The sequence below is a fragment of the Marmota marmota genome, unplaced genomic scaffold (genome assembly GCF_001458135.2).
Source record: "Marmota marmota marmota unplaced genomic scaffold, marMar, whole genome shotgun sequence".
Lineage (NCBI taxonomy): Eukaryota > Metazoa > Chordata > Mammalia > Rodentia > Sciuridae > Marmota > Marmota marmota.
Window position 1 is genome coordinate 52,645,744 of NW_026000229.1, and position 15,569 is coordinate 52,661,312.

At 33.6% G+C, this 15,569-nt stretch overlaps 1 protein-coding gene across 2 annotated transcripts in view; it reads left to right on the top strand.

The window, feature by feature from the left end:
• Positions 1–9,743, top strand: part of Psma3 (proteasome 20S subunit alpha 3) — a 21,862-nt gene extending 12,119 nt beyond the window's left edge. For both annotated transcript variants that reach the window (XM_015480931.2, XM_015480932.2), the window contains exons 6-11: positions 2,383–2,455; positions 3,054–3,119; positions 5,934–5,980; positions 8,704–8,771; positions 9,214–9,278; positions 9,606–9,743. In XM_015480931.2, coding sequence (XP_015336417.1) covers positions 2,383–2,455; positions 3,054–3,119; positions 5,934–5,980; positions 8,704–8,771; positions 9,214–9,278; positions 9,606–9,650 — 364 coding nt within the window. In that variant the 3' untranslated portion in view covers positions 9,651–9,743. The remainder of the gene's footprint in view (positions 1–2,382; positions 2,456–3,053; positions 3,120–5,933; positions 5,981–8,703; positions 8,772–9,213; positions 9,279–9,605) is intronic.
• Positions 9,744–15,569: the final 5,826 nt, after the last annotated feature.

Below are 15,569 nucleotides of genomic sequence, written 5' to 3' on the forward strand. Positions count from 1 at the left end.
GGGGTAGAGAGAGAAGAGGGGAGGGGAGGGGAGGGGGGATAGTAGAGGATAGGAAAGGCAGCAGAATACAACAGTCACTAGTATGGCACTATGTAAAAACGTGGATGTGTAACTGATGTGATTCTGCAATCTGTATATGGGGTAAAAATGGGAGTTCATAACCCACTTGAATCAAATGTATGAAATATGATATATCAAGAGCTTTGTAATGTTTTGAACAACGAATAATAATTTTAAAAAAAAGTCAGATCTGTACTAAGATATTAATTTTTTGCAGGTTGGCCTTTTATACATTTCAGATTATAAATTGTTACCAAAAAATATTAGGGCTGATATTAAAAGTATACATAAAAACTATTTGAATAATGAAAGGGATCAGGAGATTTGAGGTCATAATAATAAACTCATAATTATAACTGATTATATAATAAATGCTCTGGTGCTAAGGATTTTATATTCTCAGAAATTGTATAGTGATTTTAAATATATTCCACATTGACATTGGATAGCTAATTATACTTTGGTTTTCTCATTAATGTCTATCAGATATACTTTAAACACTTAGATAAAATGCTTTTAAATGGAGTTTACAGTCTGTAATGAATCCATACAAGTTATGTTTTATAATTTTTATTAGGCACAGTGTCTATTTCTGTTAAGGTAAAGTGCTAGTATGTTTACTTTTGAGCAAAGTGGGGATTCTATTGCCATGATCTGGAATATGTGTAAATATTCAGATATGGTTGTCATCTAGTAAACTACATTTTCCTGAAATGAAAGAACAGTTAATAACATTTTTGTTAAAAGTCAGTCATGCTTGATCAAAATAAAACATTGAGATCTTAGTGCTTAGCTATAATCCTACCATTGAGTTGTTCATAAGCATCCATGTTTAAATTACTTAGGAAGACAAATTAGAGACTTTTGTTCCACTGGCGATAGGTTAGACATGGTGGGTAACTTGTTAACACTGGTTAATTCTCACTTGAATTACTCTGAAATACTTTGTATAAAATACTTTTCATTTTTAATCTTTCAACTGAGCTCTTAGTTCATCAGTTACTTTTCTATGTTTTTTTGGGGTGGTGGGTGGGTACTGGGGATTGAACTAGGGGCCACTAGACCACTGAGCCCCATCCCCATCCCTATTTTGTATTTTATTTAGAGACAGGGTCTCACTGAGTTGCTTAGTGCCTCGTTCTTGCTGAGGCTGGCTTTGAACTCAAAATTTTCTTGCCTCAGCATCCCGAGCCGCTGGGATTACAGGCGTGCACCATTGTGCCCAGCCTTTTCTGAGGTTTTTAAGGGAGTAAGAATATGTATCTTGCACACATGTATTCTCTCTTCTTCCTTTTCTTTTCAGAATAGTAGCTGAATTAGAAACACTTCTTTCTTTTTGTTGGGGGGAGGGTGGTAGGAGTCAGTCATGGAAGTAGGGACACAGATGAAACAGCTTACAGGTAAAGTGGCCTTAAATATGTATTAGGTGTAGTGGGGAAACAAATGCCTATTTCTGGAGAGGTGGCAAAAAAAGGGGTATGAGAAATAGGGGGAATGGGAGAAGAGTATTTGATGCAAAGGAATTGGTATGAAAGTATAAAACTACATGGTCATTTCAGATTAAGAGAAGGTTTTAGAGATGATACAGCAGATGCTGGAAGGTCCAGTCCTACAGAAGTTGTGCTCCATGGCAAGGAGTTCTAATGAAGGAAATGTTGATGGGTTTTAAAATAATGACAATTGGATATATATTCTGAAAGATAAGTCATAGTAGTGTAGAGGATGGAAGGAAATGATGGAAAGGGTGAGAACTGGATAGTTTGCTGTTAAAGATTAACTGTATGTAATATAAGAGGTAAGATGAGATTAGTAACCTCTAAAGCAAATACATCACAATGTCAGAAAATCAGTAATTCATATGATCATTTAATAGCCTAATTTCAGTTTGTTGAGCATGTAAAACTGAGCCATTTCTAATTATTGCAGAAAAGTGGAGAGATATTGGGGAATGAAAGATGGAAAAAGTTGCATTGAAAAGTTGACTTTCAGTCAGGAATTTTATTCCCATGGCTTTTGAGTGTTGATGCTTTCTCAGACCTTCTCCGTAGTTCTATTTTTCACTGATAATTACTTTTTTCTACCGTCTTGCCAAGATAGTTTCATCGGAAAGTTTAATACAAATTTAAAAACCCACATGAGAATCTCTAGTATGTACTAGATTTTACTAATTTGGAACCCAACATACCAAAGAAGTTACTATGAATTTTATGTATATTAGTAATTTATTATAGAAATTATAATTGTACTTACATCACTGCAAGTTTTTAAAAATTATTTTTATGGTATTAAGAATAACTTTTTAAAATGATTTTTTAAATGCAGTTTCATGTTAGGATCTTACAGTGTGAATGATGGTGCACAGCTCTACATGATTGACCCATCAGGTGTTTCATATGTGAGTAATCTTGAATCATTTAAAATTCTATTGTAGTATTTCCTTAGTTTCTTTAAAACTCATTCAAGGAATGTTTTCTTTTTTATCATTAACAATAACCTATGCATATGAGGCAGAGGAAAAACCTATGGCTTTCCATATGCTAGAGAAAATACACAGTAAATTTAAAATGTGATTCTTTCATTAGTATATTAGCAGTGTCTTAAAACTGAATACAGGGGCTGGGGACATAGCTCAGTTGGTAGAGTTCTTGCCTTGCATGCACAAGGCCCTGGGTTCAATCCCCAGCACCAAACAAAAACAAAAACAAAAAAAAACTCCAACTGAATACAGACCTGGAGGTCAGTGGTAGAACAAACACTTGCCTAGCACATGCAAAGCCTGGTTTTGATCCCCAGCATCACAAAAAAAGGCATGTAGGGAAGGATTTGGTATTTGAAATTTTTTGAGCACTGTAATATTCAGGAGAATGTTGCATATCTTTGTCCACATTTGCTTTTAAGGTATTAACATCCTTTTATTAGAAACAGTAGTGATTATTGAAATGGATAGTATACTAATTAAACGATTAAATGTTTTTTCCTTTTTTTTAAAATAGGGTTATTGGGGCTGTGCCATTGGCAAAGCCAGGCAAGCTGCAAAGACAGAAATAGAAAAACTTCAGGTAACAAATATTTAATGTTTGAATTCTGCTAGAAGTAAAATTTGTCACTCCAAACTAAACTTCTTAATCCAAGGAAATAGTATAGCTTGATATTTAAAGCAGAGCCTTGTGAAGTTGCTATGCAGTTGAATAGGAAATCTGGTAACGTTATCTGAATTGCCTCATGGATCCTTTTGTGATTTGATGACTGCTTAATTCAAAATAATCCAAAATAGTTCTTTTTTTTTAAATTGATTAAAAAAAATGACAGCGGAATGCATTACAATTCTTATTACATGTATACAGCACAATTTTTCATATCTCTGGTTGTATATAAAGTATGTAGACATCAATTCATGTCTTCATACATGTACTTTGGATAATGATGTCTACCACATTCTACCATCCTTGCTAATCCCTTGCCCCACCCTTTTCCCTCCCACCCCTCTGCCCTATCTAGAATTCATCTATTCCTCTCATCCAAAATAGTTTTTTAATATAATGGTTCAAAGTCCATGTTCATGGATCCCTAGAACTTGAAAATTCTAGTGTTGTAAAATTTATGAGTTAATGCCACAGAACTGCAATAAAAAACATATATAATATTTCTTCCTATATCATTTCTTTCTTTGGGACATAGCTTTTATGTCTTACAAGTCTTCTATTAAAGTGTCTGGCTGTACTCTACTGCTTCTTTCTTGTTCCTAGCTAGACAAGGCATGAAGCCTTTCCTGTTAAAATTACGTACTTTCTATTTTCTCATAAGCCAGAAATTCAGCTATTAGTATGAAAAGTTTATTTAAAAATATTTGTTTTAGCTATAAATCAGTTAACTTTATGTTGAAATAGGAGCCATAAAGTCTTTTTGCTTGTCAGATCTTTGCCTAAAAGACAAGGATATGACCTATCAGAGTTTCAGTTTTATAGAGATTTTCAGGTACACTCAGTATGAATGCTAAACTACAACCTGACTTACTCATTCAGCTTACTTAAGGCCCAATTCAGAAAACACTTGTTAGTGTTTAGCATTTGTTTAATGTCAAATTCTAGAAATCTGATTCATGTTTGGTATTTTAGTAAAGTTGAGAAAAGGACCTAGGGACACTACTTAGCCTACAGCCCAACCCTAGGATAACACACTGCCTAGGGTCACATAATAAGTTGGTGTAAGAGTAAACCAGTTTGTTTACATCTCTCCAGAGGGTTCTGTGTTCTGTATGTGTGCAATGGGGCACGCTAGTGCCCAGCAATTTAGGCCCTTTCTTGGAATAAAAAGGGCTGAGTATGTGGCTCAGGGTTTGATCACTCCGGGGATAAATCCCCAGTAGCAGCCCCCCCCCCCCCAAAAAAAAAAAGTATAAGAATAGTCAGCAATTTATTTTGTCTGTGGTTAAACAAAAGTAACAAATGGGAAAACAACAAATCCCAGATAAAAATTTAGAACAATCACTTCATTTGAGGAACACATACTTTAAAGTCATGTACTACTAAATCAGGGTTTGAAAACTGGCCCACTGCCTGCTTTCTTAAGTAAATTTTATTGGAATACAGGCACAGTCTATGGCTACTTTTAGTAAAAGTATTGTTTGGTCCTTTACTGAAAGAATTTTTTGTCACCTCTTGCTGTACATCAATTCTATAGCCTGTTTTACCTCTGATGTTCTATTTACAAAAAAATATTTTGTGAACATATAAAAACATGTTTGCTATTTAAAATGTGCTTTTCCAATTTATACTTAAGTTTGCCTGTGCAGGATGCAATTAATTCACCAACTATAGAACTTAACCTAGTAAGGGTAAAAATATGAAAATTAGTTTTCTTTCACCCCTAATTTAACATGCATTGCCTCAATAATCTCATTTTGTAAATGATTTTAAATCCATATTGTAAAGATTCATAATGCATTTGTTCCTTAGATCTCTCAAGTCTCCAATCCATGCATATTTTGAAGAGTTCATCTCAGTTGCCTTTTTTTCTGTGATAGGATTTGTCTGTTTCCTAAGATTAGTGTTCTTAAACTTAATGTTATGGTTTTTATTTCCTCATGTCGTCCTGTAGACACAACTTGAGCATCGGGATTTCTAAATTAAATTAAAATAAAAATAAATTTAATGAACCTGATTTAATGACACTAGTAGTTGAATCACACTTCGAGTCTGGACCAATGTAAAAGTGTTCTGTATTTTTCACCATTTTCCATCCTCCTGACATATCCAAAATATAAATGCTAGTATGCTCAAACACTGTGATTAAATCTTTGTTTGGGTTGCATCTGAATAATGTACACATTGCTCTGCTGACCACTAAATAGGTTTTTTTTTCCTACTCTGATTTTCAAATACTGAAAAAAACACATGAATGAACTTTTTGGCTTCCCTCTTTTGCTTTGTGGATTAACATTTGTCTTCCCGCAATCAAACCAAATCCAATTTGTGCTCTAAGAACCTGCTTAAATCCTCCTGATGGTTTCTGAAAGCTTTCCCTGATATCCCTTAAGAACCATTTCTTTTGTTGTTCTTTCTGTTTTGTAGGTACCTACTATCTAGTATGATTTGTGGCATCTTATTAAGTAAATTGGCTGAAAACAAACTCAAGATTTTTTCTCCCTCCAATTTTTTAAACTTCAGGGTCTACTTATAAATGACTTGATAGAGGCTTCTAAAAATTTAACATAAAATTAGTGGTTATCTAGAATATCTATTTGTCATGTTAACTGAAAAATACTAAATTGTGAATCAGGAAACTTTATGGTCTGTTCTTTTTGGATTTTAAGTTATCTTATTTGGTTTTAGATCCAAGAGTCTATCTCACGAATATATACTGTATTTTTGTAGATGAAAGAAATGACCTGCCGTGATGTTGTTAAAGAAGTTGCAAAAATGTAAGTTGGAATAACTTGTGATTTTTCTTTGTTTTAAGAGGCTGTTTCATTTGAAAATAATATAATGTATAATTTTTAGAAGGTGAATTTAAAATCCTAAGAATCCACACCAAGAAGAAAATCTTTTTTTCTTGTTGTCTTGGGGATTGAACTTAGTGCCTTGCACGTTAAACATGAACTATACCCTCTACATGAATATCCTTATTTTTCAGTAATGAATGGGGTGGGAAAGTATACCTTTTGACAAAATGAACTGTTAGGCAATAGGATTTAGGGTAGGAAGATGTAATAGACCTTGGATATCAAATTAACAGCTTCATTTGTTAGCTCCTAACTTCTCAAATCTCATAAAGTTCATTATTTAATCTTAAAAGATAGCCTTCAACAAAAAGCTTGCTTTTATTTTATGGTCCTGCAACTGGAATCCATATATGCTCTATTGTTGAGCTGTATACCCTTGGTCTTGCAAACTTTATAGCTAATTGCTTCTGTACATGATCTGTGAAGCTGGCTCATTTTTGAGCTGCTGCTTTCTTTGGAAAAGATGTATTTCACTTTTTCAGATTCATCATAAAATTTTTTTGAAAAAGATAGGGGCACCCCTATAATCACAGGAGGATCATGAGTTCAAAGCTACCCTTAGCAACTTAGTGAGGCGAGGTCCTAAGCAAGTTATCAAGACCCTTCCTCAAAAAAGGGGGGGGGGGGCTGGAGATGTGGCTTAGTGACTAAGTGTCCCAGGGTTCAATCCTTGATAATAACCCCTTCATACAAAACAAAGACAGCTTAAAACCTGAATGATTTATATTAAAAAGTAGCATATAAATAATTTTTTAAATAGTAAGCACAGTCAATAAACCTAGGTGGCAAATTTTTTTTTAAAAAAACACCTTCATAATTCTAGTTGAAAGAATGCATTTGCTATTTTAAAAATTTCATTAAAATATTGACTTTGTAGCCAGCTATTGAGATTTAAAACTTGTAATGTTTGAGATTTCACAGCACCTCCATCCCACATTACAACACAGACAAGGTCTAGTGAGTAACCTTAGTGTAATAGTGTCTTGGGCTTTACATCTAATAATATTTGCAAGGAAAAAAAATCCCAGAAGTCTCAATTATATAATTTTAAAAAGTGTGATTTAGGGCTGGGTTCGTGACTCAGTGGTAGAGCTCGAACCTAGCACTTCTGAGGTTCAATCCTCAGCACCATATAAAAATAAAATTAACTTGTTGGCTCCTACAAATAAAAATGTATATATCTTTTTAAAATGTGATTTAAATGATAATCTTTTCTGAACTGATGGTTTTGTCTTCCTTGTCCACCATTCCTGCTAATGTCAGTACCCCTCCTTTACTTCCCTCATTCAGCTTCAGTTGGGAAGCAAGCATAAGCCATTTTCTACATATTTTCACTGAATTTTACAACATTTTAATATGATATATTAAATAGCATCTTTCATGAAATCAGGCATTCTGGAAGTCAGCCCTTACCACTATTATGTTTAGGTATAATGGTAGACATCAAGTAGCTACCCTTAGTCATAAGATGCTTTCATATTATAGCAGGGCTTTAGAATACCCTCTGAAAGTAAAGTGTGTAAAGCAGTATAAAATATAAAATAAAACTTTACACTGATACTTAATTTTTGATACTTTTCCTGTTACTTTGTTATACTACAGTGCCTCCTTGTTTTGAGTTTGTGACATACTACAGTGTGAGAACCACTTAAGTGGAATATAAACTGGTACTAAATGAATGGACATGGTGCTGAAAAATAGTAAAACAGCCAGTTAGTTGGGTTTTACTTATTTTGAGACATCATTTTATACTGAATTAAATATAATGTACAACTACCAGTACGAATGTCATTTACTTAAGATTAAACTCACAAATTCAGTAATTCACTACTATATTTTTAAAAAAAAAGGCTCAGAAAAGAAATACACCAGGTCCAGTTCAAAATTTGTTTTATGAAATGTGGTATGATAAATGAACATCATATTTTGAGTCAATCGTCTATTAAGTTGTGAAAAACTTGGCAAGGAAAGCATCAACACTCAAAAGCCATGGGAATAAAATTCCTGACTGAAAGTCAACTTTTCAATGCAACTTTTTCCATCTTTCATTCCCCAATATCTCTCCACTTTTCTGCAATAATTAGAAATGNTTTTTTTTTTTTTTTTTTTTTTTTTTTGAGAGAGAGAGAGAGAGAGAGAGTTTTTTTTTTAATATTTATTTTTTAGTTTTCGGCGGACACATATTTGTTTGTATGTGGTGCTGAGGGTCGAACCCGGGCCACACGCATGCCAGGCGAGTGCGCTACCGCTTGAGCCACATCCCCAGCCCCTTGCTAAGTCTTTATAAGTTGTTTTTTAAAATATCTGCTTCATGAATAGAAAAAAATGAATATCCTGACAAGGAACAGTGAATGACTGCTTACTGTTTGAACCTGTTATGTTTTTTATAGTTCAATTTTAAAACAATGTATCAAAATAACCAAATGGATTCTATAGGTATATTCATTGTTTATAAGATAGCAAGGGTTTCATTTTATCTCAATAACTGTGTAATTTCTCTTTTCTAATGTACATGATAATAGACTACAGGAAGTATATATAATTTTGTAAATAGAGATGGGCATTCTAATTTGTACTGATTGGGTACCTGAACTTAGATGTTTGGAGGTGACCAATTGCTAATTTCTCCTTTTCTGTTCTAGAATTTACATAGTACATGATGAAGTTAAAGATAAAGCTTTTGAACTAGAGCTCAGCTGGGTTGGTGAACGTAAGTTACTTTTAGACATTTACTTATTCTAGGACACACTTATAAAGAAATCCAAAACAGAATTAACAGGTTGTTAGTTAATCAAAGGGAAAATTCTTCTTATAATTGACTAAAGTTGTGAACAGTTCATTGTTTTGAAATATCTGTTTCATGTATTACTGAGAAATCACCCATTTTTTTCCTACCTAGCATAGGGCTTAAAGGATAGGCTATTTTCAGAATCTAATCATGCTGTAAATTAATTCTCAGGATTTATAAATCATAATTTTCAATAGTTTAACTTGGGCACATTTAGACACACATGAAAGAAACACACAAAAGTTAGTACAAAGTATCTTGTTTATTATTCATAGTACAGTATTACAACCTTAGGTGAACAATCATACTACCTAAATCAGTATACTCATTTTTAATTCAACTAAATATATGCCTTAATTTACAGTAACTAAAGGAAGACATGAAATTGTTCCAAAAGATATAAGGGAAGAAGCAGAGAAATATGCTAAGGTGAGCTTCAGCATTAAAAACTTTACTAATTAAAATCATGTATTGATGATAAAGGAACTTGCCTATTAAATACTGAAGAGTTGAACCAAGGGTAGACATTTTCTAGGTTATCTCCAGTGGAAATAAAGTTGCACTCTGGTTCCAAAGTTTTTTTGGGGGGTTAAAAGTAGACAGGATTTTCAGGACACAAAATGCTTTTCAGTTGTATATATTCTAAAGAAGTATTCGTTTTTCATTTTAAAATTTTTTAGATAAATTTTTAATGAGTGCTAATAAGTGGGACATAATGATATTAATCAAATATAAATACCATTTTTCTCTTAACAGGAATCTTTGAAGGAAGAGGATGAATCAGATGATGATAATATGTAACACTTACTTCAGCATCTATTCTGTTATAAATTTCTATAACAGTTCCATGTAACTTTAGCCCCTGACCAGTTTTCATTAAATTTTTGACTTGTAGCCACTGAAGTTTGGTTAATATATACTTGACATAATTGGAGAAATGATCAATGACATTCATTACATTTGCTTATTGTTAAAATACAGACTTACGCCTACTACTAAAATTCCTTAGAATACTGTAAAATGAGTCTTTGGAATAAGATGAATTCAGTCTGTTTGGTTCTTTTATACTGGTCATCAGCCAGTTTTGACTTTTTAGGTGTAAGAAAGATGTTTTCAATTTTTTAGAAAGACACTATCTGAGAAGTCAAAAAAATATTTTTGCTTTTTTCCTTTTATTGTGGTAAGTTAAGGATTTCTGTTATGTCACTTTCTGTCTTTACAAAAATCAGAACTGTGGCCTGAAAGAATTACAAATGTGCCCTGAACAGCACTACTCAGAGCAGGAACAATCTGAACTCAGGCCAAGTATACACACCCTAAATTGAGTTCATGCCAGCATCACTCCATTCAACTGTTATTGCTTTCTTTCCTAAGAAGGTAATCTAGTCACTGAGAGTTTAGCTGCAGGGTATTGCTGGGCTTTGAGCATCTTACCATGAATTCCATAGTATGAGATTACCTGCTATATTTTACAAATCATTCTTAGCAGAAAGTGATAAGTGTTGGCCTTGGACAAATGCCCAAATAATACTAAACTGGATCTATTTTCAGACAGAAATTGACTCTCCCTCAGTCAACTAGGGCCAGTCCTAAAACTTCACTTACTATGTTGTGGGCTTAACTGTTCTTAAATTCCTATCAGTACAGCTAATAACCCTCTATAAGAGAAGACACTGGTACTAGAGAAATATAAATTTACCGTGATACTGGATTAATCTAAACTTAAAACATATACAACATATACCTAATTTGATATCTATTATGAAAGAAAAATGAGAGATTTTCATTATTAATGTAGGTTTAATTGTAGGGCCATTCTGTAATCATATCATTGAGAAATGGCAAGCCTCCAGGAAAAAAAGCTGATATGTTTTACTTTGACATGAATACAATGTTTAAGACTGAATACCTTATTGCTGTAAATCATCTTGATACTGGTACCTTAAAAAACAAAAACAAAACATAATTTTTAAAGAACAAAGTTCTAGTTTAGAGTTTCCAACATAATATATTTAGAATGTAAAATAACTTATCTGATGAGATGATCCATCTGTTTTTATTTCTGTCACTCCTAAAGGGACCTAAAAAATGAAGTCACAGGTTATTAATATGATGGAAACATTGGAATAAATTTCACAAGGTAAGCAGCAAATTAAAATTATAGTGTTTCCATTTTATAAAAATATCAACATTTCAAAATACTAAGAAACCAGAAGAAATCCTTAAATGAAACTGTGTTTATGTATAATATTAACTCCTAATGTTTCTCTAACTTTAATTTCTTACCTTTGGAAATGCAATCCAGACTTGACCTAGATTTTACTTTCCTATATCCATACTATGTGCCTAGGCTATTTCTTGACAGGTCTTTCCTAATGGCTCCCACCAAACTGCCTTCAAAAATGATAGTTAGAATTCCCCTTGCCAAAAACCCTCTTTACATGTTTCTTATTTAAATGTCAGGTTTTTAAAAACCCAAGAATAACAGTGCAGTTGCTCCTAACCCTAAATAAAACTTTGGTTCTACCACTGAGACTGTTTGTATAAATCTACAATGTCTTTAATGAAATAAGTGTATAGCCCCCCAGACTATAGGTACTTGACCTACATTTTACAAGAAGTTATTTAAAACAACCAAAAAAAAAAAACCAAAAAAACACACTTCCTACTTTTTATCTGGTGAGCAAGGAGTCAGGCATCCAAATGCTCAAGGCACATGTCTTTTAAAAAATGGTTAGTTAGGTGTAATAGTAGGGGTTCATTTAGACACAGTCATACATGCATGTAATAAAATTTGCTCCATTTCAACCCTGTATTTCCACTTTCCCTGCCCTCTTCCCTCTCCCGGTACACATCTTACAGAAATAATTCCTAGTAGTAAAGTACAAAGTAAGGTGTAGTATTTTAAAAATACTGGCTCAAAAATGTCAGTGATTTATCTGAATTTCTGGAAAACTGAAGCTCAGAAATATGTAACATTTGTAGGATCAATTCTTATACTGAAGCACAGTAATGGGATTTTTCTTGACAAAAGAAGCTGGGGGCTTCTAGCCTACTTCAGTGTAAACAAATTAAGAAAGATAGCATTATAATTAAACCTAGGATATAGTTTATAAATTGATACAGGTTTCAATCTGGCTGGCTTTTTCATTTTTAATAATTGTGATTTTGGAGAATTACTAAATTTCGTCTATACAGTGAGGATTTATGTACCATTTAAAAAAGCAACAAAAAAGTAAAGATAGAAATTTAAACTTAAAAAGAATTAGAAGTGATCAGAAGACCGAGTATGGTTAAAACATCAATTTGCAAAGGGATTTATAAATTCAATGTAAACCTAATCTCAAGAGGCACAGAGAGCAGGAAGGGTAAAATTAATAAGCTGTTTCTAAAATTTTTATAAGAAAAGCAATTTGAAAAGACAAAATAGTATAGAAAAAGAACACGCAGAGAAACTACCTGGCTTCAAAACTTACTATTAGGGGATCCAGCTAAGTGGTGTTTGCCTAGTATGTGTGAGATTCTGGTTTGATCTTTTAACACACCAAAGAAACAAAAACAAAAATCCAGACTTAACTCTAATGCTCCAGACACAATGTTAATGGGACACAATGGAGTTCAAAATCAGATTTCAAATATGATCAACTGAGTGAAAAGGCAAATCAGTGGAGAAAGGAATGATTTTTCAACAAATGATGCTAGAATACTGGGACACCTATCCACAGGATAATTCCAAAAAAATATACAAAGATCTCTTATTGGTTTTAAGAAAGAATCATCCATTAAATCCATTAAAGTTACACAATAAAAAGTTTCAAGAATGACAAAATAGGAAAAACTGAGGAAAAAAACTTGCAAATCATCTAACAAAGGACTTGTGCACAGCAGATACACAGAACTTTCAAAATGACGCAACATGAAATACCCTAATTGTAAAAAAATGGACAAAAGAGTCAGGCAATTCACTAAACAAGATACACTGATGGCAAATACCTATGTGAAAAGATGCTTTTCACTATTAAGAGAAATACATATTAAAATTACAGTGTGTTATCACTCAGCTTAAATAGTGTACAATTAAAGACAAATCACCAAGTACTGGTGAGGATGTGGATTAACAGGAATGGTCATTGCTGCTGTAAAGTAAAATGGTATGGCTGCATTTGAAAACAGTTCGCCAATTTCTTATGAAGTTTAACACTTAACACATAACTCACTGTTCCTACTGACAGGCGTATACTTGAAATGGAAACTAAGGCTGTATGACTCATACATACTGCTTAATTACAACTGTGATATTTTGGAAAAGGCAAAACTTGCAAGGATCAGAAAAATATCAATTTTTCATGGGGCAAGAAAAGAAACAGAAAAGATACTTCAAAGTATTTACGAGATTATACTTCTGGGCTGAGACTGTGGCTCAGTGGTGGAGTGCTCACCTAGCACATGGGAGGCACTGGGTTTAATCCTCAGCACGATGTAAAAATAAATAAAATAAAGGTATTGTGGCTATCTACAACTTGAAAAAATTCAAAAAGAGATTTTACTTCTGTCATAAGGCTAAACAGCAGAATGAAGCAATAGGGGCAAGAGGTATTTAAGAAAACTCATTTTGATTTTACGAGAAATGTTATAAAAATATACAACTTGCTGGGTGTGGTGGCACACATCTGTAATCCCATCGGCTCAGGAGGCTGACACAGGAGGATCTCGAGTTCAAAGCCAGCCCCAGCAAAAGGGAGGCACTAAGCAGTGAGACCCTGTCTCTAGATAAAATACAGAATATTGCTGGAGATGTGACTCAGTGGCTGAGTGCCCCTAAGTTCAATCACCTGTACCCAAGAACAGTATATAACTAGGTGAAAAAGGGGAAATTAACAGCAGATGGTTTCACATATTTTGAACTAAACATCAACTTTTTTTTAAAATTTTTTTTTTTTAGAGAGAGAGTGAGAGAGAGAATTTTAATATTTATTATTTTTTAGTTATCGGCGGACACAACATCTTTTGTTTGTATGTGGTGCTGAGGATCGAACCCGGGCCGCACGCATGCCAGGCAAGCGCACTACCGCTTGAACCATATCCCCAGCCCCTCAACATCAACTTTCAAAAAGAGGAACACAAAGGTGTTAGGAGAATTATTTCCAACATATAGGTGGATGAAGAGTTCAGGGCCCCCAATCAGGAACTGTATAATTGTTCATTTAATGGTCAGAGATTAAAAATCATCTCTTATTTTATTTTTATTTTTTGTTAACTTTACAGTTTTAAGCTTTTACTCAAAGCAGTAGCAATCTTTATTTAGAATACAACCTTTGAGAAGAATTAGTTTTACTAACATTTGAATTTAATTCTTTCCTTTTTTTCAAAAGAAGGAAGTGGCTTAATTTTTCATGAAACCAGAAGGTGGAGGGAAGCATTATCTTGGAGAATATTAGTTTTCTTTCCTCTGTAAGAAGCATGTCCAGTAGAAAATGCTCTGTGCATTTGTCTGTGAATGTAAAAAGCATCTCATTTTACTGATAGGTCAAGGAAGAGAAATGTATCAGAAAAGTATCAATTTGGTAAAATAAGAACTTGGTTCGACCACAGTATAGCAAGATTCCCTTACCTGCAAGGTAGAGGTTTATAGTGAAAGCATGCTTTGACATATTTTATTAACTATTAGTTCACTTCACAGGACTGAAAAAGCAACACTAATTCATTATTTCTAACTCATGTTCTATTTATTCATTACTTTAGTTACAAAAGATTCCCTGTACCAACCCCTCTTCAGTACTAGGGACTGAACCCAGGGCCTCACACAAGCTAGGCAAGCATTCTACCATTAAACTATCCTCAGCTCTTTTAAATTTCGAGACAGGGTCTCACTAAGGTGCCCAAGACTAACTTCTAACTTTTGATCCTCTTGCTTCAGCCTCCCAAGAAGTTGCAATTATAGTATGTGCCACTGTGCAAGATTTTTAAAATGGTATTACTGCAACTTTTGTACAATATATTCCACACACTCACAATGTAGTGATACATTTCTATTCTAACATTTGAATTTTAACTGTTCCCACTGTTATTTGGAATAAACTGAATGCAATTCTTCTATATTTCTAGAATAAAGTCTATTAGAGGGGCTGAGGCTGTGGCTTAGTGGTAGAGTGCTCGCCTAGCTTGTGCGAGGTGCTGGGTTCGATCCTTAGCACCACATAAAAATAAATAAATAAAGGTATAAAAAAATCACATCAATCTTAAAAAAAAAAAAAAAAAAGGTCTATTAGAAATGAACACAGACCGTTCCTTCAGAGGTGACGTAATTCATTCACAAACACAAACATGTTTGACACAGAAAGCTGAAAGGCAAGCCATAATACTGGCAAGTCATACACTAAAAATTTCTGACAGCAAGCAGTTTCTCTTCCTTCCTGGCAATCCTCTCTCTCATGATACAAAGCCAAATGCAGCTTTCTGACAAATGACTTTATGTGGAGACATGACGTGCTATTTTCCTCCCCCTCTCGATATTTGGATGGCTTCCAAAGTGAATTTCAGGAGACGCTTTAAACATGAAACTCAAACTAGCCTACTTTAAAATCTATTCTTTTCCCTAAATGGAAATCTGACAAAACAGGAAGTACCCAGCAGCAGAGAAGCAAGTTCTGCAACTTTAATATTTACTGGGAACAGCCTAGTTCTTCATGACTATGTAATAAAAATGCAGAAGTTCAAAAC